At 41.9% G+C, this 26,976-nt stretch overlaps 1 protein-coding gene across 4 annotated transcripts in view; it reads right to left on the bottom strand.

Annotated features, from left to right (window-relative positions):
- SLC28A3 (solute carrier family 28 member 3) overlaps positions 1–26,976 on the bottom strand; it is a 66,889-nt gene that overhangs the window by 8,528 nt on the left and 31,385 nt on the right. For 2 of the 4 annotated variants that reach the window (XM_060410862.1, XM_042243078.2), the window contains exons 3-14: positions 24,940–25,028; positions 21,939–22,030; positions 19,893–20,082; positions 18,695–18,839; positions 17,332–17,445; positions 15,547–15,624; positions 12,791–12,871; positions 9,268–9,348; positions 7,237–7,362; positions 5,399–5,529; positions 3,252–3,420; positions 2,645–2,842 (exon numbers count right to left, since the gene is read on the bottom strand). In XM_060410862.1, the coding sequence (XP_060266845.1) occupies positions 2,645–2,842; positions 3,252–3,420; positions 5,399–5,529; positions 7,237–7,362; positions 9,268–9,348; positions 12,791–12,871; positions 15,547–15,624; positions 17,332–17,445; positions 18,695–18,839; positions 19,893–20,082; positions 21,939–22,030; positions 24,940–25,028 (1,494 nt within the window). The remainder of the gene's footprint in view (positions 1–2,644; positions 2,843–3,251; positions 3,421–5,398; positions 5,530–7,236; positions 7,363–9,267; positions 9,349–12,790; positions 12,872–15,546; positions 15,625–17,331; positions 17,446–18,694; positions 18,840–19,892; positions 20,083–21,938; positions 22,031–24,939; positions 25,029–26,976) is intronic. The other 2 variants (XM_060410863.1, XM_004004106.6) reach the window with 1 other exon arrangement.

Raw genomic sequence — 26,976 nt, 5'->3', positions numbered from 1 at the left:
ATTCTATTGTGTTTATGTACCATATCTTCTTTATCCATTCATCCACTGATGGACATTTAGATTGCTTCCATGTCTTGGCTGTTGTAAATAGTGCTGCTATGAACACTGGGGTGCATGTATCTTTTCATATTACAGTTTTCTCTGAGTATATTCCCAGGAGTGGGATTGTTGGATCATATGTTCACTCTAGTTTTAATTTTTTGAGGAAAAGTGAAAGTGAAAGTCTCTCAGTCATGTCTGACTCTTTGCAACCCCAAGGACTATATAGTCCATGGAATTCTCCAGGCCAGAATACTGGAGTGGGTAGCCTCTCCCTTCTCCAGGAGATCTTCCCAACCTAGGGATCGAACCCAGGTCTCCTGCATTGCAGGTGGATTCTTTACCAGCTGAGCCACAAGGGAAGCCCAAGAATACTGGAGTGGGTAACCTATCCCTTCTCCAGCAGATCTTCCTGACCCAGGAATCAAACTGGGGTCTCCTGCATTGGAGGTGGATTCTTTACCAACTGAGCTATCGAGAAACCTCCATACTATTTTCCACAGTGGCTGTACCAATTCCAACCAACAGTGTAAAAGGGCTCCCTTTTCTCTATACCCTCTCCAACATTTGTTATTTGTAGACTTTTTAATGATGGTCCTTCTGACTGGTGTGCGGATGTGCTCATTGCAGTTTTGATTTTCATTTCTCTAATAATTAGTGATGGGCATCTTTCCACGTGTCAGTTGGCCATCTCTACATATGCATTCTGAACACTTAGATGAAGGTCATCAGTGTGCATAATTCAATGGATAACACTGGGTTCTTGCCTTATGGACCCAGGTTTTATGCTTTAGTCACATTGTACCTTTTCCAGATGGTGGGACACTCCCACCACTTGTTGGTTGGTAAACAGAAATTGTAAGAACTCGTCCCCATTTGGTTGATTGGAAATAAGACATTTGGAAAAACAAAATGCTTTCTCTTTTGTGACTCAACAACAGCAAAAGCCATTGAGTTCCTGTCTCCAAATATCCTTCTGTGAGTCTGCCCCTGGTTGGGCTCACTCCCAACCCACATCAGCTCTACTGTTCTATTTCTATCCTCTTAATAACCTGTTCACAAACCTGCTTAGTACAGCCAGAACTGAGAGCTCACTTTGCTTAATAACAAAACTACTTTTTCCAGGCAACCGGCAGTAGGGGATGGAAAACATTTCACTTAATTTAGCCTATTCTTTACTTTTGGCAGGGAAGCCAGCTAGTTTGTGGCAGCATCCAAACGATGAGGACGTTTGGCGAAGCTCCATTGCGTGGTCAGTTGAAGAATGAACATTTGACAAACAGGAGACCTGTAGAGCTATTGTTCATCTCAGATGTGTGGGTCAGAATGCCCCTGACCATAAGTACAAATCAATACTGCCCTGGAGTATGCTGTTATATTTGTGTGACATGTGGGAGTAATCTGTGTTTGGTGTTTGGGATGCTGGGAGAGATGGTCAGAAGTGGGCAGTCTCAGTTAGAACCTTGAACAGCATGCTTTTTCTTCCCTTTCCCTTTAAAGCCAAATATGTGCCTAGGACATTAATTCCAAGCAGATTATTTTGATGAGTAATGGTGGTGGTAGGAAATGTTTGCCATTTCCCTCAGAGTTTCCATGTGTGACAATTCTGTTCTTCAGAAAAGTAGAAGCTGGAGACTCAGCTGCAAATATGGCTGAAATAACAGCCTCACCTGGATGCCCTCATCCCATTCAAGGCCAAGTAGACATGAGCATCTCCTTGCAGGCTATGGACCTGAAATCATGACATAATTATAGGGCCTGAGCTTTTTCTCTTCCCTCATTCACTTGGAGGATAGTTGTTGTGTCTCACTGCCTCTTTAATATGTCCAGGCACTAGGCGGCACTTAGGCAGTTTCTCAGAGATCAGTTTCTTAAACAAGAAGAAAGAGAACTTCATGATCATTAGATGATGAGTCCCATGAGAACAGAAGCTTTATCACTCGTTTAACACTGTGGCAGCCATCCATAGCACAGTGCTCAAAGAAGACATTCCATAAACATCTGATGTGAAAGTGAAGTGAAAGTGAAAGTCACTTAGTTGTGTCTGACTCTTTGCAACTATATAGTCCATGGAATTCTCTAGGCCAGTATACTGGAGTGGGTAGCCATTCCCTTTTCCCAGGGGATCTTCCCAACCCAGGGATCAAACCCAGGTCTCCTGCATTGCAGGAAGATTCTTTGCCAGCTGAGCCACCAGGGAAGTCCAAGAATACTGGAGTCAATAGCCTATCCCTTCTTCAGCAGATCTTCCCAACCCAGGAATCAAACTGGGGTCTCCTGCATTGCAGATGGATTCTTTACCAGCTGAGCTATTGGTTATAATCCCAGCTCATGGATTTGCACTGATAGTGGCTCAAAAGTAAATGATCACAGTGGTAAAGATTAGCTGTGTTTCTTTCTACACACAATCACATACATTCATGCGCACATGCATACCCTGTGATTAACTCAATGTAACCCGATCGTGAAGTCAAAGATTTCGGGCCTGTTTTCTTCTCTGATGTACCCCAAATACCTGGCATGGTACCTGACACACAGAGGCACCAGCAGCTATTTGATGAATGTATGTATGTGTTGAAGTATATTGGGAAGGAAATGTACTCACCGACATATATTGCTGCACACCATCCACAAATTTGGGTCCACCCACTTGCCTTAAATGGATCAATTTTGAGAGTTGCTGATAAGCCACAAATTCATTGAAGAATGTCTTATAACCTATGAGTTTGGCAACCATAAAGCTATCTTGCCAGTCTACTCCCATCATGAAGGCAAAGGGCATGAAGATGTAGGAGCATATTACCTACAAAAAAAAAAAAAAAAGAAGAAGAAGAAGACCTCATTAGAGCAGTGATTTGCTTCCAGTTCTTGGGCCTCATGCCTGTGACCAGATTGTTCCCATCCCCTCTGTGTCCTTAGGCACAGAAATCCCTGTTCCTCCTCTAGCCTCTCTTTATCCTTTAGGAGTAAAGGTTGAAACTGGTCATTTGAAGTAAGGAAGGATTTAGGGGAAGGAGTCAGGAATGAATGATTCTGTGTTGGGGGAAGGAGGAGAGAGGGGTGGGAAGTTGTGGGGTTCCTGGTAAGTCTGTACATGGTAGAAGAGTGCACTATAGCCAGTTAGAGTATATTATAGACAGTTCATAAACCAGCTTTATTTTTAACAAAGGTTGGCAGAAATGAAAAGGAGGAGGAATATGATAGAATTGTACCTCAAAACTCAGTTGTGGGTAGTCAAACATGTTTCCCAACCAGGACAGGGCTGAATTCATAAAAGACAGCAGAGCTAGGAAGGCAATCAAATTCACGGCGATGTTCGCCACCAGGGAAATGGATGAGGATGCTCCCTGTGTTGCAGCTTCTAGGAGATTCCTTGAATCACTTTATCAAAAAATAGCAATTGCAGAATTACTGAAAGATTGTCAGTGGATGGACATCATTGGTGTAGAAATGGCATAATCGGAGCTTATTTGAATGGAGAGACGAACTCTCAGACCCATGTCCTGGCTGAAATACTCACTCACCTGAATTCCATGAAATCATGAAAGAATTTAGTTTTTGAGTGTAGGTGATGGGCCTATGAGTGTCTAAGTGTTATACCACTCTTTTAACTTGGGGAAATAATTTATAATAAAAAAATGGGAAAGAATAAAATATTATAGGTTTAAACAATTATATTTGATGGCTTCCAGAGAATATTTATAAAATATTCACAGTATCAGTCAGTCAGTCAGTTCAGTTGCTCAGTCATGTCCGACTCTTTGCGACCCCATGAATCACAGCCCGCCGGGCCTCCCTGTCCATCACCAACTCCTGGAGTTCACCCGGGAGTTCACAGTATAAAAAGTAACAATTCAAGGACGGTCTGTGTATGCATCCATCATCTCATTTAAGAAATGGAATGTCACATCAGCTTTGAGCACTCCCACGTTAATCACATCTTCTCTCTAATCTCAGAGGTACTTGGCCCACTAGGATTTGCTTAAGATTCCCTTTCTTTTTAATTTTCTTTACCCCTGAATAATATATTGTGTTAGTTTACACATTTGCTAGCTTTATAAGTGAAATCCACATATTCCATATATATACTTTAGCAACTTGCTTTTCCACGCATGGTTATGATTCTCTATATACAAACAATGGATGAATCTCAGAAACTTTGGTTGACGAAGAATTGATGTGTTTGAACTGTGGTGTTGGAGAAGACTCTTGAGAGTCCCTTGGACTGCAAGGAGATCCAACCAGTCCATTCTGAAGGAGATCAGCCCTGGGATTTCTTTGGAAGGAATGATGCTAAAGCTGAAGCTCCAGTACTTTGGCCACCTCATGTGAAGAGTTGACTCATTGGAAAAGACTCTGATGCTGGGAGGGATTGGGGGCAGGAGGAGAAGGGGACGACCGAGGAGGAGATGGCTGGATGGCATCACTGACTCGATGAACGTGAATCTGAGTGAACTCTGGATGTTGGTGATGGACAGGGAGGCCTGGCATGCTGCGATTCATGGGGTCGCAAAGAGTTGGACACGACTGAGCGACTGAACTGAACTGAACTGAACTGAAATTCTGTTATATAATGACATACTTTTGAACATCCTAAATTCCTTATTTTTTTCACCCCTTTCTCTTTCTTTCAAAAAGAGCAAATAGTAAATGAACCTAAGAGGGGTTAGGAATACTAATATCACATCTCATCATCCCTATTATATAAGAAACTTCTGGAAATGGTGATCCTATGATTCTCCTACAGTGTTAAATCATGGCCCAATGAAGCCCATGTGTGGGTTCAGCTGCTCAGTTGTGTCTGATTCTTTGTGACCCTGTGGACTGCAGCCTGCCGTGCTCCTCTGTCCTCTGGGATTTTCCTAGCAAGAATACTGGGGTGGGTTGCCATTTCCTTCTCCAGGGGATCTTCCTGACCCAGGGATCAAGCCCATGTCTCCTGTGTCCCCTGCATTATAGGCGGATTCTTTACCGCTGAGCTACCAGGGGGGCCACAATGAACTTTACATGATATTTAAAATTACCTATCTGTTCACCTGAACCTAATATAATACCACAGACCAACTATACTTCAATCTAAAAAGAAGTTAATTAAATGAAAGACCTGAACAGTCAAGGAAATGTATTGACATTTAGGTACTGGTAGTTGGGGGAGATTTCCTTGAGTGCTGAAAGAAGATATTTGGATGAAGTCTACATAGTTATGTGAAATTAAATTCACTTTAATTCACTGTGTTCTCTGCTAATAAAATTTTTGCTGCACTTTGAATTTGGACTGGAACAAAACTCTCCTTTCCCACCCCCAGCCTGCTACTTGGGTAGTAATTAACTATTAACTAGGTGAACTTGTCCCACTTACCCATTTTCCATTTTCATGGCATTCTTGAGGTTTATTTTAGGTGTTTCTGTCTCAGGCCAAAAAAGTTTAGAAATAGCCAATGCTGCAGGTGCAGACATAACTGAAGCAGTTAACAAGTGAGAGGATGAAACCTGTGATTTCAAGAGAAAGACCAGTTTAAGGTTTAGCTTTTCTGTTGTGTTTTTTTTTTAATTTTAATTTTAATTTTTTAATTTTAATATCTTTAATTCTTACATGCTGTTGTGTTTAGAATGAATGACCCAAACGCCTTACAAGGGAGGTGATGGGCAGGCATTGATTCTGTGCTAGAAATCAGTGTTTCTTTGGAGGCTTGGAAAAGCTCAATTAGTCATCTCCCGGGCATCAACTTGAGAGAAGGAAGGACATGGCATCAACTGACCACATCCTCTTGGAGAAGCACAAACCAAAAGTTTACCATTTCAGAAGAGAATTAATCCTGTGTTTAGGAACTTTCAAAGAAGATAACTCTACCTCTCTGTTCTCTTGAATGTTCAAATAGCCCCTAAAGCTATTTCATTATGTCATCAATTTAGGTGATGGGTATCTGGGGTGCAGGCATGGATACACCCCTCTCCATCTCCCTTTTGGTTTCCTGATGTCCTTTGTGCCTCTACATAATATCCGTTTATTCAGAGTCCCTTTAATCTGTAAATTGGTTTTGTTTTCCTCACTGCAGTTCTGCTTAAACTCTTTCCCCTTCCCTCCCACAACCTCATCTTGTTTCTGGATTCTCTTCCCTGTGTTTCCAGAATTATAGAATCTGCTCCTCCCTCCCCACTCCCATTCCATCCAGCACAGTTTTGTGGCAGAATTCCTACAGCCAACCATCTGAGGCATGAGTCAAACTGCTGTTCCTGAGGTCACCACCCTTTTTGTCTTTCCTCTTCCCACTGATTGGCTCTGTAAGATTTGGATGAAGTCCTGGATTGAAACTTGCCTATCTTATAAGAATTCCTCATCAGCTGGACCACGCAACTGCTATGTTATTCCATTTCTCCATTGGAGGCTGTAAGCTCTGTGCTCGAGGCATGTGCATCAGTTATCATAACATTCTTCAGCCCCATCCCATAGACCAACTGCTCTCAAACTGGGCTAAACAATGAAATCTGAGGACTGAAAAATAATCCTGATGCCTGGGTCTCATCCCAAGAGATTCTGGATGAATTACTCTGGGGTATGGACCTGGGCATTAGGGCTTTTAAAAGCTTTTAAAAAATCCCAGGTGATTCTAATGTGAAGTAGATTTTGAGAATCTCTGCTGTAAGCCAGGAGTCAGGAAAAGCTTTTTGTAAAGGGTAAATAGTTTTGGCTTTTGGGGCCACAACTGCTCAACTCTGTAACATAAAAGCTGCTTAGATAATGAACAGGAATAGCTGGCTTCCAATTAAACTGTAGTTATTTAAAAAAAAAAAAAAAACCAAAGTGATCTAAATTTGCCCCTGGGCCACAGTTTGCTAATCCCTGACCTAGATGGCCTTTAACTAGTGTCTGTAATAGTTAAATTTTTTTTTACATATTTAAATTTTCACCCAAAGTAACCTCATAATATGAGGTTATGATTGAAATACCAGATTTCATTCTGGTATGGTTGGATATAGTTCGTGTTTAGGTGGCTGGGATATGAAAGTGAAACACCAAAGCTCCTTGGGGTCACTCTATTCAAATGCCAAAAGAACTGTGACCATCTATACAGCAAAAAGGGATACTCTTTTTGGCTCCTTATCTGGCAGCAGTAGTAAAGGAAAGAACTGAAATAACAATAGCAAAGAAAAAAAAAGATTGAATTTTTCCATAAGTTAACCCTGAAACATTCTTACCCCAAAAGAGATGTATGCACCTAAGACACTTCCGGCAATGGTAGAGAACCCAGCGGTCATGATCGCGTGGAGTTCAGACTTGGTGACATAGGGTAAATACGGTCGGACCAGCAGAGGAGACTCGGTCTGGAAATACAAAGTGACCAGATTAAACGTTCCCTGAGGAGGAGAGGCTACTACTCAAAATTCCATTCTCTATAGCAGTATTTCTAAGAGTGGACTTCAGGCCAGTTCCATCAGCTTGACCCAGGAATTTGTTAGACCCACAGATTCTCAGAATTACTTAATGGAAAACTCTAGGGCTGGGTCCAGCAGCAGTGTTTTAACAAACTTGCTGGTGGTTCTGATGAGTGTTCATGTTTAAGAACCTATACTATCAATGTCTGGGTCTTCTGGACTCTAGGGCAGTGTATATACAGAGTCATATGTGAAGTTTGCAAGGCCAGTTTATGTAAGGCTCCTGCCTACCCTAGGATTGGACTCTGAGGACTTGGTACTCTTTTCTAAAGTTGGACAACCATGGGCCAAGTAACTCTCTATCCACTGGCCTGGCTTTGGGAACTATGATTCCCAAACTTCTGTGACTTCCCATCTCCCAGCTTCATCTCAACATACCCTAACTTCTTTGCTGATACCATAGGGAAACAAAGACATAAGCATTAAAAAATACCAGCAAAAACAAAGACAGGTGCCCACGGGCCCTTCCCTAATTGAAAATCAGAGAACCACCCCTACTTGCATGGAAAGGCATCGATTAGAATATAGTTGTAAAGGCTTGAGTTCCATTAAGGAGGGCAGGTGGCCTACGGTGTGGGACTCTCCATAAATAATAGCTGTACTTTTAGCATATTAAGTACATATTAAGTGTCAAATTGAGCACAACAGGAGCATGTGTGCAATTTTACAATTTTCCCCTCATTATTTCTAATTGTTCTATAAGATTGAGTGTGTTGAGCTTCAATTTATGGACTAAATAGAAACTCAGTACATGAGCCCTCTTACCCTGCAGGTAGGAGTAATCAGCTCAAGATGGTGCCCTAATTAGTCCTGAGGGATTTTATGACTATAATTATAATAATTTCAACTACTAGGGAAAGAACTCTGCTCTAGGCTAGTAAGCTAGGCTTACTGATCAGAAGGCTCAGCTGCCTGGAGCAATTGTAAGCTTTTTAATTTGGGGCCATGTGTTTTTCGGGGTGACTTGATTTTTGCTTCAAATTCAGTTTCCTTGCATAGCCATGCTAGCAAGTATTCATACCTGGTTTCCATGGTGTGTGATTCCATTCTGCCTGAAGTTATGTATCCTAAGTGATGAGGATTTCTTACTTATATATCCCTTAGGAATGCTGCCATTTTGAGAGATGCCCCTTGGCAACACATTTCTCTGCTTAAATGGACTTCAGGCAAAAGTGCATGTGATAGATAAGGAAGGTGAAAATGCTTTTGCTCATCAGCATTTTTCTTTAGGCTCAGCAAAGAGACTGTTGGATGGTTCAGATAAGTTGAGAATGAGCTTAAGTACTGATATGGCTGCATGGTTCCCGGGGGAAAGCCTTTCTTGGTCTCTCTCATTGCCACAAGCTTTATATTAGTACTAGAGAATGCGAGGCTGCCTGTTACATATTTGCAGCTTCAAGACGAATGGTAAACTCCGTTTGAGTAGATGAGCTGCTAGCCTTTGACGGGTGGGTCAGAAACCTCAACAACTCAATTAATTCAGAAAAGATTTGTTGAGCGTCTATGCATGAGAAGCCCTATGCTTTGATAAAATGATTCAGTTTTTCTTCCTCTCCATAAACTTCCAAGAACCCAAATTCCACACTAGGGCATGGACTCTTTTAGAAGAGCTCTCTCTGTCTCTCTCTCTCTCCCCTTGGAGTCTGCACATTATTAATATTGAGGGTTCCTTATCTTGATATCTTCCTCCTACAGTAAAGGAAATAACACTGTCATTAAAAAATTTTTTTTTTCCTCTTTCTGGAAAGAGTATCCATTTTAGCAGATGTTTTGTTTTTTGATATTATAACTTACCTGTCCAATAAATATATTGCCAGAAGCAACTACAGATTCAACAGGAGATGTTCCCATAGTCACTAGCATTACCCATCCAACCTAAAAGGCAAACAAGGATAAAGTCAGTAAGGAACTGTTTGTACACACAGAACTTCAAAGTAGGGATAAAAATCTTTAAAATGGAGGAAAATACGGAGGACTTCAACAATTGTACTAAGCTTGAATATATATACATTATTGATAGGGACAGAATAAAGGGACAAAGTAGGTGATTAAATAGCAAATCACACTAAGGGACTGCAAATAGAAAAAAAAAAAAAAAAGGGGGAGACTCCTGTAAGTTAATGATTACTCAGGAAAGCAGATTTGCTTAAGCATAAAACCAAGCAAGCTTGCTTAGCAACAAACCCTGCAACAGAAGTACAAGACATTGCCCCCAAACAATGAAACAATGGTGGCGTGAGACCCACATCCTGCCCAGCGAGTTCAGTAACATGCTCTCTGCACACATAAAAACAATAATTTATGAAAAGGTGACACTTCAAAATGAAAGACCCTCATTGTACTGAGATGTGAAATAATTTTACGTAGTGCCATGACAGTTTTGGCTTGACCTGGTGGGGCCAAAACCTCCTCTGCCAAGCACGGAGGAGGAGCTGATGAAGGAAGCATGGTGTCTACTCAAGAATGAGGAAGGACATGGTCTTTTCCCTCTCTGCACTTTTCCTTTTCTTCTAAGACTGTAGCCCACTAGTTTCTCAGGGCGTGGCACCTTCTTGCCTGTCTGCTTGTAAAATTCGTAAGCGTCCTATTCTAATAAATCATGCCTTTCACTGAATTCTTTCTGCACTGAGAAAGAAAGGACTGGAGCTCCTTGGAATCCCTCAAAACACCACCTAGTGTTTTCATTATATAGTGCATAAAGCAGGCTGATCAAATCTTATTTGAATGGTAAGTCTGAGTCAATATGCCAGCAAATTTGAAAACTCAGCAGTGGCCACAGCACTGGAAAAGGTCAGTTTTCATTCCAGTTCCAAAGAAAAGCAATGCCAAAGAATGTTCAAACTACTGCACAATTGCACTCATCTCACACGCTAGCAAAGTAATGCTCAAAATTCTCCAAGCCAGGCTTCAACAGTACATGAACTATGAACTTCCAGATGTTCAAGCTGGATTTAGAAAAGTCAGAAAAAACAGAGATTAGATTGGCAAAATCCGCTGGATCATCAAAAAAAAGCAAGAGAGTTCCAGAAGCATCTACTTCTGCTTTATTGACTACTCCAAAGCCTTTGATTGTGTGGATCACAACAAACTGGAAAATTCTTCAAGAGATGGGAATACCAGACCTCCTGACCTGCCTCCTGAGAAACCTGTATGCAGGTCAAGAAGCAACAGTTGGAACTAGATATGGAACAACAGACTGGTTCCAAATTGGGAAAGGAGTATGTCAAGGCCGTATATTGTCATCTTGCTTATTTAACTTATATGCAGAGTACATCATGCGAAATGCTGGGCTGGATGAAGCACAAGCTGGAATCAAGACTGCTGGGAGAAATATCAGTAACCTCAAATATGCAGATGACACCACACTTACGGCAGAAAGCAAAGAACTAAAGAGCCTTGTGATGAAAGTGAAAGAGGAGAGTGAAAAAGTTGGCTTAAATCTCAATATTCAGAAAACTAAGATCATAGCATTCAGTCCCAGCACTTCATGTCAAATAGATGGGGAAACAATGGAAATAGTGACAGACTTTCCTTATTGGGCTTCAAAATCACTGCAGATGTTTACTGCAGCCATGAAAGTAAAAGATACTTGCTCCTTGGAAGGAAAGTTATGACCAACCTAGGCAGCATATTAAAAAGCAGAGACATTGCTTTGTCAACAAAGGTCCGTCTAGTCAAAGGTATGGTTTTTCCAGTATGGATGTGCGAGTTGGATCATAAAGAAAGCTGAGCACCAAAGAACTGATGCTTTTGAACTGTCGTGTTGGAGAAGATCCTTGGGAGTCCCTTGGACTGCAAGGAGATCAAACCAGTCAATCCTAAAGGATATTAGTCCTGAATATCCATTGGAAGGACTGATGCTGAAGCTGAAACTCCAATATTTTGGCCACCTGATATGAAGAACTGACTCATTGGAAAAAACCCTGACACTGGGAAGGATTGAAGGCGGGAGGAGGAGGGGTTGACAGAGGATGAGGTATTTGGATGGCATCACTGATTCGATGGACATGAGTTTGAGCAAGCTCCAGGAGTTGGTGATGGACAGGGAGGCCTGGCATGCTGCAGTCCATGGGGTCTCAGAGTCAGACATGACTGAGTGACTGAACTGAACTGAACTGAAGTCTGAGTCATTGTATATTCTTTGAACACTATACAATGAATGTCTCTTGAAATGTCTATTTTGTATAAGTAATGTCTTGATTTTTTTTCAAGTAATAAGTTTTAATATTTTCTAACAGTCATGTCAGTCTTCACAGCATTCCAAGGACTATTTTAAGCCCTTGTTCTAGTGAATTTAATCCTTATAATAACCCTCTCAGGGAGGTTCTGTAGTTAGACACATTTTACAGAAGAGGAAACCAAGGCACAGGAAGGTTTAGTTGTTCTGTCAGAGATTGCTTAGCTAATAAGTAATGGGATATAGTTGAGGTTTGGTCTTTTCTCACTAAGTCTCAAACATGGTTGACAGTCCCACTTTTGTAGTGGTTCTTCCAACCAGAGACTGTAGGGCCCACCTGAGAATGGGGACTTTCTGTTGCATCCTCTCTCCTTCCTTCCTGCTTCGACATGAAACACAGGAATACTAAGTGTTTCAACTGACAGTCAGAAAATTATGCACTCTGGAACTCTTGCTGAAACCTTTAATCCTGCTGTTATTCTGGCTCTCTCTCCATTTTATTTATTTACAGGGATCAAAGGAGGGTTGGGGCTGTGCCGAAAACCTCTATACGCTGCCTTGCTCTCGAGTGCATTTAAACTAACTTACAAATTACTGAGTTTTGTGATATAACATGATGTAGGACTGACAGTTGTTGGGGCAGCAGGACTGAGATGAACTTTTCAGACCTAAAAAAAAAAAATTTTTTTGCATGCTGTCAAAAGCCCCTCATGAGAGAAGAGCAGCTTTCCTTTCTTCCTTTGATTCTCTAACAACTCCTAAACAAGGAGGATCCATTTGGGTTATCATCTGAGGGTAAGCAGTGACTCTGTGTAAGGCATGGCTGGATAGTCAAGATGAAAGGACAATCTGGTCCTGACTTCTTGAAGTCAGTTCTTTGGTTAACGGAGTAACTGCTGAGGTTTCATGAAGATGTCCAGGGAGTCGCAAGTCACAGCATTATTAGAAGTCCTGGAGATAAAATCCCCTCTGTAGATCCATGGAGGAGTTTTGGGTTTGAATCTAATACCTTGGGGTAGGAGTGGATCTTGGTATGAAGGGAAAGGCACTTTGTAAAAATCCAGATAAAAGACATTCAAGACTTTGTCCCTGAGATAATCAGCTCGACCCCTGTCACCCACTTCCTTCTAGTCCCTGTACCTTTCTAATGATCCACTGCATCAATCCGAGGTAGTACAACATGGACATCACAGTGCTGAAGAAAATCACAATGGGCAGGACCTGGGGGTGGGTGGAGGACAAGAGTGGCCACAGGTTAACACTAATCCCAGCAGTACTAGTAGGTTTCAGATCAATCTCCTTCTTTCTGCCTCCTTTTCCCCCTCTGAAATGTCATCAAAATACTGGAAACTTCTCTTGAATAAAGAACACTTTTATCAGGCAACCTCCTCATCTACATACAGTCTCTTTTAATTTGTTCAGAGTAAACTTGAGTTTATTTCATAGGAAACTTAAAAAATCCTACTATGATGGGCTTTCCTTACTTCAGTTTCTAGAGAAGCAATGACATTTTGGGGACGAAACTTATAATAATTAGATCAAGAAACTGAAAACCACTGGCAGATATCCTTGTCATTCTGATATTCAACAGACATAGGATTCACTACTTATTATCAGAACAACCTGGATCAAGGTTAACTGCGAGCAACCTCAGGTCTTTATTTATAGTAGTGACCCAGTAGGTACTTAAATAATGCCTCCTATAGAGCAAGCATTCATGCATTTAGTTTTTAGAATAATGAATATTTTACTTATAGACTTTTGAATCATTATACAAAGATTAGACTTTGGAACTAGTCTACTTTTGTGTTAATGAAGATTGTCTTTTTCTAGATCTTTTCCTGATGCTCTTTGGATGCCTTCCATGCAGCTTGCGTTTCTACAGGGAGCGGTTTCTACCCTGCGTGAATCATACCGGGTTGTGGTCTGGATCCCTCACCACCCCTACTCCATTGTTCCCTTTTCCTCTGTTCCTAGCTAAATGGCCAGGAACAAGCTGCCACCAGAGACACAGAAGGACTGAGGACAATTTGTACAGGATCTAATTTAGAACAATCTATTAAAAGGCTGTTTGTGCCATTATTCAGAATGCACTCATTTATGTGCTTTTATTGGCTTTAATGGGCAGGCAGAGCCTTCCTGAAAGCTTCAAGGAGTTAAAGGGGCTCATCTCATTAATGTTCCCACAGGGAATCTATTCTCGCAGAAAGGATGCCCTGGAGGAGAGGACAGGTGTTGTTCTTGTTGTTGGTGGTGGTGGTGGTGGGGAGGTCTGAAGACAGTGGTGCAGCTTGAACAGCAAGTTCCACCTTCTTTGTGATTTTATTTTTTGTAATTCTGGATTCAATTTATGATAGGAACATATTTCTATCTCAGTTTGCAAACACTGGCCCTTTCAGAGATGGCTTAGTTATTTCAGCACCAAAGTATCAAATCAGTAGTTTAAAAAAAGATTCAGCATAGCAGTTGGCCGAGGTAATTTGGAGGTAAATGGAGTCCATGAGTGAGAAAACAATTAAAAAATGTAGGAACAATAGCATGCCATAAAAAAGAAATCTGAAGAAAAAGCCAAATGCTTTTTCTGACTCATCAACAAGGATTTGTAGGGACTTCCCAGAGGAAGGTGAGCTTCCTGGGGCTGTGAGAATTGATTAAGCCTGACCTTGGGGCTAAGTCACCAAGTTGCCTTCCTTCCTGCGGTTGAGAGAAGGCCCGGCCTGAACGCCTGCCAAGGTGAAAGCAGTACTGAAGCAAAGAGGGGAAAGGTTTAGCACGGGGATGGTTCTGTAAGAACAGAGGTTGATGTGGGTGACCAGCTGTCCCAGTCTGTCTGGGATTAAGAAGTTTCCTGAGTGCAGAGCTGTCACTGAGCCTGGACCAGGAAGGCATTAGCAGCCATATGTCTATTCATTGCCAGGTACCTCATGTTCTTTCCCCTGAAATCTCAGATCCTATTACCCCATATGAGCTTTCATAAGTATATCAGCAAGTGTTATGCAACTCCCCAAGGTACAGGCATAGCTTGTTTTGCTGTGCTTCACTTTATTGCACTTCTTGCCTGTTGTATTTTTCACAGATTGAAAGATTGTGGCACTCCTTCATTGAGCAAGTCTATTGGCGCCATTTTTCCAATAGCATTTGCTCACTCTGTGTCTTTGGGTCACATGTTGGTAATGCTCATAATATTTCAAACTTTTTCATTATGACTATGTTTGTTATGGTGATCAGTGATCTTTGATGTTACTGTTGTGATTGTTCTGGCATTGTTTAGCAATAGAGTGATTTTAAACTAAGGTATGTACTTTTTTTTAGACATACTGCTATCTCACACTTAGTAGATGACAGTAGAGTTGTAAACATAATTTTTATGTGCACTGGGGAAACCAAAAATTTGTGTGATCGCTTTATTGTGATATTCACTTTACTGTGGTGGTCTGGAACTGAACTTGCAACATCTCTGAGATCTGCCTATGTTTTGTTATTTCTGATTTCCTCTACGTGTTCTCTTTAATGTTCAAAAAAATATATTTATTTATTTGGCCACATCGTGGCTTAGCTGTGGCAGGCAGGATATTTGATCTTCACTGTAGCATGCATAATCTTAGTTGCGACATGTGGGATCTAGCTCCTTGACCATTGAACCAGGACCCCCTGCATGGGGAGCTCAGTGTCTTAGCCATTGGACCACTAGGGAAGTCTTCCTTAATGTTATAATAACAAAATAATGTATTTTCAGCCCATTGACTTCAGGTAAATTGTAAAGGAGAAAGGATGGTGCTGTGCTGTGCCCCTGTGACATGCCTGGGTCTGGTCAATTAGGGTCTATCTGAACATCTGCATGTGAAGAAGTCACTGAAAAGGAAATGTCTACACAGAAAAAAAGTGTTTGGTTTTACCTTGAATGCAAAAAAGTGGTCTGTATATTTCTCACCAAAGACAAATGAAGCACCAGCATCAGTGTACCCCAGGAATGTCTGAATTACAGAAAAGAAAAGAGCAGATCATTACAAACACTGAAACAGTAGTTAACATCCACAAGACCAACCAGGCTCTGCAGTGAGGACCCAGAAAACTTGCGGAGAGACTTGGAGAGTTAATTTTCTTAGCTTTCCCCCTCCAGTAGATGGCTGGGAAGTATATTTTAGGACTGTAGCTGCATACAGATTTCCTGGCATTTCTGACATTCACTCTGACTCTAGGATGCTAAAGAATAAGCTGGGTGTGATACTTTGCTCCAGAAAATATAGATGGTACATGGAGGGTACTAGTTACTACTGGATGCATAGTAGTTGGTTTTTCTGTTTGGGAAAGCATCTTAGAAGAGTGGCCCTGGGACAGGATGCACGGGTCAAATGAGACAGAGAAGGGATATCATGGGTACTTAGTCACTCAGTTGTGTCCGACTCTTTGCTATCCCATGGACTGTAGCCTGCCAGGCTCCTTTGTCCATGGGGATTCTCCAGACTAGAACACTGGAGTGGGTTGCCATGCCCTCCTCCAGAGGATCTTCCCAGCCCAGGGATTGAACCCAGGTCTCCCATGGGCAGGGAAGCCCACGATATGGGTAAGGGACAACCAAAATAATAATGAACTTGGCAGATTAACGTATTCCACATAAACAAAATTATTTGTCTAACTCATGCTATGGAATTAAAATTTGACTCAACCAAATAGGAAAAGGAGTACGTCAAGGCTGTATATTGTTACCCTGCTTATTTAACTTATATGCAGAGTACATCATGAGAAATGCTGGGTTGGAAGAAGCACAAGCTGGAATCAAGATTGCCCGGAGAAATCCCAGTAACCTCAGATAAGCAGATGACACCACCCTTATGGCAGAAAGTGAAGAAGAACTGAAGAGTCTCTTGATGAAAGTGAAAGAGGAGAGTGAAAAAGTTGGCTTAAAGCTCAACATTCAGAAAACTAAGATCATGGCATCTGGTCCCATCACTTCATGACAAATAGATGGGGAAACAGTGGCTAGCTTTATTTTGGGGGGGTTCCAAAATCACTGCAGATGGTGACTGCAGCCATGAAATTAAAAGATGCTTACTCCTTGGAAGGAAAGTTATGACCAACCTAGATAGCATATTCAAAAGCAGAGACATTCCTTTGCCAACAAAGGTCCATCTAGTCAAGGCTATGGTTTTTCCAGTAGTCAAGTACGGGTATGAGAGTTTGGCTGTAAAGAAAGGTGAGCACAGAAGAATTGATGATTTTAAACTGTAGTGTTGGAGAAGACTCTTGAGAGTCCCTTGGACTGCAAGGAGATCCAACCACTCCATCCTAAAGGAGATCAGTCCTGAGTGTTCATCGGAAGGACTGATGCTGAAGCTGAAACTCCAATACTTTGGCCACCTAATGAGAAGAGCTGAGTCATTTGAAAAGACCCTGATGCTGAGAAAGATTGAAGGCAGGAGGAGAAGGGGACGACAGAGGATGAGACGGTTGGATGGCATCACTGACTCAATGGACATGAGTTAGGTGAACTCCGGGAGTTGGTGATGGACAGGGAGGCCAGGCGTGCTGCAGTTCATGGGGTCTCAAAGAGTCGGACATGACTGAGTGACTGAACTGAACTGAATGCAGATAAATAAACTTATTTCTAACATATCTTAAGGATTATATTCAAATGTTAAAAGCACTATAGAAAACAAGGTGGTCCTTTGAACCGAACTTACCTGAACTTGTTTGCCCAACCAATCAAAAGCCATAAATCCAGGTTCTGTCCTTAGTATCAAAAGGCCAAGAAGAAACTGTAACCCAATTCCCCAAAAGACAGGCCTCCAGTAAACCTATACAGAAAAAAGAAGAGATATCTTATTAGAAAATGAATGCTAAACTCAGCATAAATTACCAGAGGATCACTATTTTATTGAAAGCTTCTCAGATATAGCTTGTGACTCACCTTCTTTCAGAGGCCAAGGCAGCTGTGAGCAAAGAATCCCTCCTTAGAATTATACTAAAAATCTCAGAATTGTACTACTTCTTAAACCTGAGTTTAAGCCTTCAGTCCTGGAAACATATGTAACCATTGTGTCATGATAAAATCACTTAGGCATGAAGAGTAGTTTTAGTAGAGTCATTAAAGGAGGAAGGATCCGGTCTTCTGGTCATGTGGTAAATATTAGATACATATAATTATTTTCCCATCTGGAAAATGGAAAGGCTGAACATGACTTCTCTGTGTGTCCACGGTTTGTTGATCTGACAATCTGTAAGTGAATTAAGTGAAATTCCACCCTGTGGAGGGGCTTTCATTTCACTGTAATTTCACAATTAACTCTAATGCAGTCCCAAAGCAGGCAGCATGTAAATGGACAATCAAGTGCTTTTATTTTTGGTGCAGAGATGACTGCTCTGCAAAGAACTATGGGACTGGAGGCACAGAAAACAGTGGGGATGTTCACCGAAACAGGGAAAGCAATTTGGATCTTATCAAGTGGCTTTGGTCTTTGATCAATTCTCTCTTTTTTTGGATCAATCACTCAGCCAGTAAAGTCTTCAGACTTTCAGCTAGTAAAGTTTGCTGTTATGAATCATATGTGAAAGTTTTAATATCTGAAAATTCTTGCTGATTTAGTGGGTTCCAGGATGACAAAACAAGGATGAGAATTGAATTCAACGTAAACAAAACTGCTTAAGGACAAATTTTTGGAGTAAAATAGCCTCAATGGCAAATAGAAATTTGATAAACTGCAGAATCCAATGGTAGAATATTGTTATTTACTGGCCTGAAGAAATTTGGATCAAAACGGATGAGTTTTCTTTGTATGTAACAGGGGGATGGGGGTATAGAAGTATAAATCAGACTTGACAGAAGAGAGTATCTCACTGGTTGAACAACTGGAAAATTACTGAGAATGAAAAAGGTAGAGTAATAGAACTATTAACATTCAGGAAAAGGGCACCTTAGCCATTTAAAATATCATAGCAAGGTAAGAAAAATATGGAATAGCGGTTCAATTCTTTCATACTCATTACTTTGAGCAATTTACACATGAGGGAAAAAAAGGAGAAAAAAATGATTGATTTCATACTTACTTTGGTTGGGTGCTTAGAAAATAGAAATGTCAGGGAAGTGTACATTATGAGTCCTCCAAAAGACACCAGCTGCTGTTGGCCCAATTTGGCAGTGTCAAAGACCAGCCAGAGAATAACTCCCAGGATCAGGCAGCCCCATATCACCCTAAGAAAACCAGGAAGGATGCTTTGGCATCATTTATTGTGCTAACATGGAAATCTTAATTAGGCTTAAATGTACAAACAAAACATATCGAGTAACACATACTGGCACTCGGAAATTATGCTTCTAGAAATTGCAAGAGACTCTCTTTGGGTGTAGCTAGAAAGGCACATAGTCAAAAAATGAAGCAATGTATCCCCAATATTCCAAACGCTTGGATTCTTTGCTGGCGCAGTAGTCATAAAGGGGTCAGAGAGGAGAAAGGATGCCGAGAGAAGAAATCTGGTGATTTCTTCCTGAGAGATGCTGGGAATTCTCTCCTCCATTTAGGGAGATGGGTGAAGTATTACCTTCTTCCTTTCAAGGAAGAACTTGAAATGTGTCCTCTGCACTGGGGGACCCACCCAAGCCTCGGAGAGCTAAGTTGGATTTTAGACCTGGTTCTGACTTCCTGGAGAACCCAGTGGGCACAACAGGAGTGATTCAGTAAATGGCAGAGCTGGAGAGGATGCTCTATTGGGATTGTACAACCCTGGTCATTAGGCCAAGAATGTGTGAACTTTCCTGGTAGATCCCATGTTGGCCATATTGAGGAGAATGGGTTCTGGGTCCTACCCTGTAGGGCCACCTGGAGACAGGGGGGCTCCCAAAGAGACAGGCTGAAAGAAAAGCCCTGAACAGTCACCTTCAGGACAGGGGTCCTATAAGAGAGAGTTGATTTTATTAATTTACAGATGCCCAGACAGAGAGTCACCGCTTCGAGTCAGAACCATCCCAACTTTTGGACAACATTTTATCATTTAGTAGCACTTGAAATGAAAGCAGTTTGTAGGGGCATTTGAGCACATCTTGCATGAATCACTGCCTGATCTAGGCCTTCGTGTCCTGCTTGTGAAATGAAGATTTAAAAAAAATTTTTTAATGGATTATTCCCTAGGTTGTTTCTAGCTTCAATATCCCATCAATGAGGAAGCAATTTCAGAATGAATCTATGGAACAGTGTTGGAAAAGACTAACATCCCACTCAACCACAAGAAAAGAACTGAGTGCATTTACCACTTCAGCCAGAACCAATGGCTGTCCAGTAGCCTTTGGCCTGGAGACAGGAACCTGGCTATCTGAGACTCATATTTGTCCATGAAGTGATCCCAGACCACAAAGAAGATGGCAACCACGGTGATCACGAAAAGAGGAAGGGCTCTGTGAAAGTTCATCACACAGGCTGCGATCACCAGGGCCAGGTAACCTGTGCAGGAAGCAAACACAGACAGTGAACATCACCAGTCAGCTGGAGACCAGCCTCCAGCACTGATCTGGCTCAGCCAAGGGCAGGGCCCACCAGAAAACCATTGAACACAGTGGTGCTCTTGACATAGCTATTGGCCCTTCTGATGATAAGGATTGTATTGTGGGTTAAATTCCTTTATTATTATTTTTTTTAATAGTCTCTCCAAGAATGCTAGAAGCACAGGGTGCCAGATTTTTTTCTTAAGGAAACTTCTGAATTCCTGAATCTTGTTGCTTGATCACTGGAGCTCTTGCTTAGTGCGTGCATGCTAAGTCACTTTAGTGCTAAGTCTAACTCTGTGTGACACTATAGATTACAGCTCCCCAGCTTTTCTGTCCATGGAATTCTCCAGGCAAGAATACTGGAGTGGGCTGCCATCACCTTCTCCAGGGGATCTTACCAACCTATTGATCGAACCCAGGTCTTCTGCACTGCAGGTAGATTCTTTACTATCTGAGCCACCAGGGAAGCCCCTTGCTTAGTACTGACTACTTTTTCTGATACCCAGACTCAGAAGATGAGCTTCTACAGAGAAAGGCCAGGCATCAAAGCAACCATTGGCAAAAATTATTGAGTCTCCTGGTTTGTGGCCCAGATTTGGCCTAAACTTGAGTAGGAAAATCTCTGAACGCCACAACATTAACATGCTACAGAATCTCTAAAGGAAAGAGGTGGGTGATGACCAGGCTGTTAGCTTTAGAAGAGGAGATTCTGGGATAAGAACACAAGGTTTTCATTAAAAGTTGGCAAACATGGCTTTGTTTGCAAGTTAAATTTGGCCTGCCACTTGTTTTTGTAGGTGGCAAGTACAGTTGTATTTGTATATTTGTATTTGTAGTCTACAAATAAAGTTGCCTTGGCACATGGCCACGCCATCTGCTTACTTTGTACTACAATGGAATAGCTGTGTGGTTTTTAGTATGGTCTGCAAAATACTATTTGGTCTGGTAGAAAGCAAGCAAGCATGTTTTCAACCCTGATGCTCCCTGTTCTGTCACTGTGAGACCGGAAAACCACTGACCTCTTGGGGTCAGCCATCTTGGATTAATGTCTATGGACTGGAGTGGGAGGGCTCACATTTTATAGACAGGAATGTTCCTTGAAATGGGCCCTGGAACCCTTTGTTTGGAGGGAGTCAAAGCAGGACACCTGCTCATCTGTGAAGACACCTGGTCCTGCTTTCAGGCAGGAGGAGAGGGCTTTGTGACCCTAGGCTCCTCCTTGTTCTGTGTTCACATAAAGCATTAATTGATCAGTTATATCACCCCTTCAGTTAGGTTGCTGCCTTGTGATTATCACCATTTTTCCAGTTACCTGAGTTTGCATTATCCAACCCTCAAATCCTTACCACAATAATAAAGATCATGGGAGTAGGTAATCTAAAGTCAGCTGCTGGCTGCATAAACAGGACATGGGGCTTTCCCCTGGTGGCTCAGTGGCAAAGGGTCTGCCTGCAGTGCAAGAGACCTGGCTTCGATCCCTGGGTTGGGAAGATGCCCTGGAGGAGGGCATCGCAACCCCCTCCAGAATTCTTGCCTGGAGAATCCCATGGACAGAGGAGCCTGGCAGGCTACAATCTATAGGGTCGCAAGAGTCAGACACAACTGAAGCGACTTATCACGCAGAACAGCTATCTACATGGGCATTTCAAGCCGAGACCCACCACTCAGGGGCTTTCTGGTGAAATTCTCTCCTCCCTGGATGACTCAGAGATGATTCAGGGAATGGAAGACTTATTTGTTTTCTACAGAAAACTGATATTTGAGAGAACCTGGAAAAGAGACACTAGTATCCCATTCCCTTTTGCTATTTACCTGCTATTAAAATGCCCCAGATGATGTACCGAAGGGTTGTTTTGTGTTCTCTACAAAAATCAGACATCCTCCCACACATCCTTTCCAGGCACCTGTAACAACATAAAGGCAAGAAGTAGGCAGATGTAAACACCACATACACGACATATCCTGGCACGCTAAAGCTATAGTAGATTAGGCTTTGTAAGTCATCAGGTAAACATATTCATGAGGTTTGTGTCCTACAAAATAGAAATAAGAAACTCATTTCATTTTAGGCCAAAATCATCCATGATTGGCTCAACCTTTGCTGAATGGATGTGCCAAGCTCTGAGAGATTATGGAGATGCAGGAAATGTGCTCCCAGAAATAAAGCAGGGGACAGGATAACCAACCAAAAGCTGAGAATGAATCATAGGCTGAGACTGTTTCTCACTAGGCTAGATCACCCCCTCTCTAGTGGAAGGGTGACTGTCTTCACAAGATGCTTGAAAAGTGAAGTAGGATTTTGGGGATTTGAGGGCTGTCAACCCTCAAATATAGCTTTTCTCAGAAGGTTCTGGAATTGTTGATGTCTTTGTTTCTGCCCAGAGCTTTGTTACAGGGTGGTGTGGAGTGTGCAAGCCATATGTGCATCTGATCACTTCTTCCAAGGAAGATGGTGTACCCCAGTAAGGGAGTCTGGAGAGGTCCCAGGGTGGTACTCACAACAACTGTCCTTTCTTCTCCCGGGTGTTCCCAGTCCCCCATGCTTGCTTTGAACTCTGGCTTCCCTGAATACACCTCTTTCCTCAGTGTTCCTCCCAACGCAGGCCTCTCCTCTCCTACTTGAGGCTAAATGGAAGGAATTTACTTGCACATTTAATCATGACCACTTTCAGGCCATTGGACAGGATTTCTAAAATAACCCTTTATCCTGTATAGAAGATTCACAATCTCCAGGATCTCAAAGGACTCAGCCCCCAGCTAGGACCTCCCATCCCCTTGGTAAACATTCTCCAGTTTCCCTCCCTCCAGCAGTCATGCCCACTTGTCCATGTCATAGTCCCCTTCATGGTTCAGGGCACTGCTTAAGCCCTTCGCTTCCGCAAAGCCTTCTTGCATTTCCTCAGACAGAGGTAGTCCTCTGCAACCTATTCCTACATTCTCCTTTAATTATGTTTTGTTATGAAACCTTGACTGACTGTAACTTCATGGAGAATAGATGTCTGAGCCCAACATCAGCAGCTTGGACACTGAGTGCTTGACAGGCCTTTGTTGAATTCTTAGATAAATGAAATGGGATTTCTTATTGCTTTTCTGGAACAATATTTTACAGCTGTGGGTTGGGACCCATTTGTGAGTTGTGAAGTTTGTCATACAGCATGTGATAACTGTCCTTAAACAAAAGAATAGGACATGTCAGAGTATATCACACATAGTGATGACAGGCATTATTTCATGAAAATTTTGTCTTATGTGTGTGTATGAATCGGTGTACTGAGAATTAGTGACACTGTTCTAGAACATGTTGAGGGAATATAAGTACAATAAAGACTAAATTTTTCGTGGTTTAATTTAGGACAGGCTGCTGATACATTGTCCTCAGTTGTGGATATAGTGTTCTAAAGCAGCAGCGTCAGACAGCAACATTCAATAGAGCACATCCATCTACTCCAGGTCAAATTTATCAGACTGTTTAATTGCAGGGAGTGTGTATAGTCCATTACAGCAACCTGACGCTGCAGAAAAAGGAAGTGGCTAGAAATAGTCGCTTTGGCCATTTGGTTATCTAGGCTGAATGACTCCAAATCTCTTGGTGGTTGTTTTTCCATCCATTAACACAGATGAAACCTGAGTACCTCTCACCACCCAAGAGAATCTCTTGGCCCCAAGGGTCAGAGATTCTTGAACTAAAATGAGGACGAAACCAAATTCAGGTTTCCAACATGGTACAAATTCTTTTTAGAAAGAAAATTTTTGTTGGCGTATAAGCTGCTTTACAGTGTCGTGTTAGTTTCTGCTGTGCAGGAAAGTGAATCACCTATGTGTATACCTATAACCACTCTTTTTTGGATTTCCTTCCCATTTAGGCCACCACAGGGCACTGAGTAGAGCTCCCTGTGCTAAACAGTAGGTTCTCACGGTGGTAAAAATTCCTTATGATGCATATGTGACAAGAACTTTCAATCTGAATTTTGACCAGCTCTATCTTCTGATACACAACAAGTTCCTCAGAGACTCAGGAATTAACACCAAATTTAAACAGGAATTTAGAAAATTTACAAACACTTTAGTGTTATGATAGAGACAGTCTTGGACTAGGAATCAGAAGCTGAAATTTAAATTAGCTTTTTTTCCAGCTGACAAACCCTTGGCTAAGTCTGGGCTTCATTTTTCTGATCCAAAAAATAAAAATAATAATTTGCCTCTCCTGCTAATGAGTGATAAGGACTGGAATATTTTCATGATACCATGAGGTAAGAGCAAGTTTGTTGGGACTTAAAGTGAATTGGATTTTGAGAAATCAATTGCTCGTTGATTGAACATTGAGAAGATGAATTAACTACGTTTGCATGGACTGGGGCAATTAGTTGACAATTTACAGCTTTAATTAGAAGATTGTCCTGGATATTGGGTTCCTAGGATATCAGCAATTTGAATTTACCACATTGATTATACTAGAGTTTCATTAATTTTTCTGAAAATGCTGTTAGGTGGGTAGTAGGGAGGGGCGATTGGTGGTGACTATCTCTGATAAATCATAATTAATGTTAAAAATTAGATGAGAATAAAAAAGTGGCAAAACCACTTTGCTTAGGAGATGCTGTGCTGTGTTTAGTCATTTACTCCATGGAGGGTAACCTGCCAGGCTCCTCTGTTCCTGGGGATTCTCCAGGCAAGAATACTAGTGTGGGTTGCCATGCCCTCTTCCAGGGGATCTTCCCAACCCAGAGATCAAATCCAGGTCTCCCGAATTGCAGGTGGATTCTTTACTGTCTGAGCCACCAGGGAAGCCCAAGAGTATTTCTATGGTTTGAACCTGTACCCTTTTCGATGCGTTTCTCGATCATCCTCCTCGTCTTCATCCTTTCTTAGAGAATCCTGCTCGATGGTGATGTGCTCTTCTACCTGGAAATCAACCATGGGGACAGAGGTGGAATGATGAGAATGCTGAGCATAATGGACTCTGATCTCTTTTGCTCAGAATTTTGGCGAGGAAAATTTTCCAAATTATTTAAATTACTTTAAAATTATTATGCAAGATTATGTCTCCAATTATCAACTGCTCAGAGATTTTTCCCCTTGTCACAAAAAAAATCTAGGTTCGTTCATCTCTCCCTTTACTTAAAAGGAGCCATTGGTATTTTCTCCATTTCTTCAGCCAATTGGCTAATATCTCTGCTTTTAGTTCCTATCTCTACTGTAATCATTGAATTCCTGCTCTGTTTTCAGACAAGTGCTAAATGAAGTTAATACCAGAGGCTACATAAATCTCCCTTTATATTCTGTCAGCTCTAGTTTCCAGAAGACTGAGACTAAGGCTGTTTTTATTTTCCTGGCAGCCCAAGGCTTGGTCTTCTGATATGAACAGTAGCTCAGCATCTTCCAAAGCTATTAAACTACCCTTGGGAACTAGGGTTCTTCTATCAATTGGGTTAAGGGGAAATATTTCCTCACTCAACTAGCCCTTGCTCTAGATATTGAGTGATGTATATGCCTGGGCTTCCCTGGTGGCTCAGACAGTAAAGAATCTGCCTGCAACGCAGGAGACCCGGATTCAGTCCCTGGATCAGGAAGGTCCCCTGGAGAAGGGAATGGCTATCCACTCCAGTATTCTTGCCTGGAGATTTCCATGGACAGAGGCGCCTGGTGGGCTACAGTCCATGGGTCACAAAGAGTCAGACACGACTAAGCAACTTTCACCTTTTCTTTTTCGTACCTGCGCTTTTTATTTGCGGGGGGTGGGGGAGGTGTGCAGCATGTGGGATCTTAGTTTCCCAACTAGGGATGGAACCCATGCCCCCTGCATTGGAAGCATAGAACCTTAACCACTGGACTGTCCTGCTGGGAAGTTCCAACCAGGGCTATCTTTTATGAACAATCTTCACAAGTACTATTGGAGCTCTTAAGCATCCATGACCCATTCTATTCTTGTGACGATGGGAAGGATTTCCTACCTCCCATCATTCTGAGATAATGTCTCAAACAGGTCCAGCTATTGTAAGCAAAGGCAAAGGAAGGTTGGGAGGGAGTAGGCAGCTGTTAAGCAGTTTTGAACGTGCCTAAGAGGTATAATGCCAAGTCTCAGACTTTGTTGTCAGATCCCATGAGGCTTTTATTTGTCTTTAACAACAACAAAACCCATGGAAATTAGTTATTAGCATGTCTCTGAAAGGATCCTCAAAGATTATCTTGTCCTTTGAGGCCAAACTCCCATTATGCTCCTGATTTAGGCTGCCTCCAGGTCGTGGGCTGGGCCTCAGCCACAAGGATGGTTATAATAGAGACCAGCTGAGTCCAGGCTGCAGCTGCAAAGGTCAGGGGTTCAGAGAAGCCCTTCTTATTTTCCCCTACCTAACACCAAGCTTGGCCAAGAGAAAAAGTTTGGTAAAATTTTCACTTAAATGATCTTCATCATTATTTTCTTTGAGTAAAATTGTCCCAAGTTACTTACCATATGGAATGTCTAGCATTTCTTTGTTTTCTCTTTTGTTTTTTCTAACCCCTTTTCATCTTTGAAACAAGACCAAAACAAAACAAAACCTTCCTGACCCCACAGTCATGGGACATCTACTCTCCCTCCTTCCCTTCACAGTCAAACCACTTGAAAGAACTGTCCTTACATTCAGAGACACTCCATATCCTGTTCACTTCTCAACCCACTGTGACCAAACTTTTACTGAGATGGCTTCTGCTAAGGTCACTGCCAAGGTCACCTAAGGACCACTGTGACCAAACGAGTAGCTACTCCTCAGTCTTCATATTTCTATTTATAATAATACTTAATTTTTGTTTTTGACTTTTTTAGTGAAACAATGTTTAAACCAAGACTTTTAAGAGCTTATTTATTTAGGCT

Source organism: Ovis aries, chromosome 2 (genome assembly GCF_016772045.2).
Source record: "Ovis aries strain OAR_USU_Benz2616 breed Rambouillet chromosome 2, ARS-UI_Ramb_v3.0, whole genome shotgun sequence".
Lineage (NCBI taxonomy): Eukaryota > Metazoa > Chordata > Mammalia > Artiodactyla > Bovidae > Ovis > Ovis aries.
Note: the sequence above shows the minus strand (reverse complement) of the source record. Positions and strands in the feature narration are given on the sequence as shown.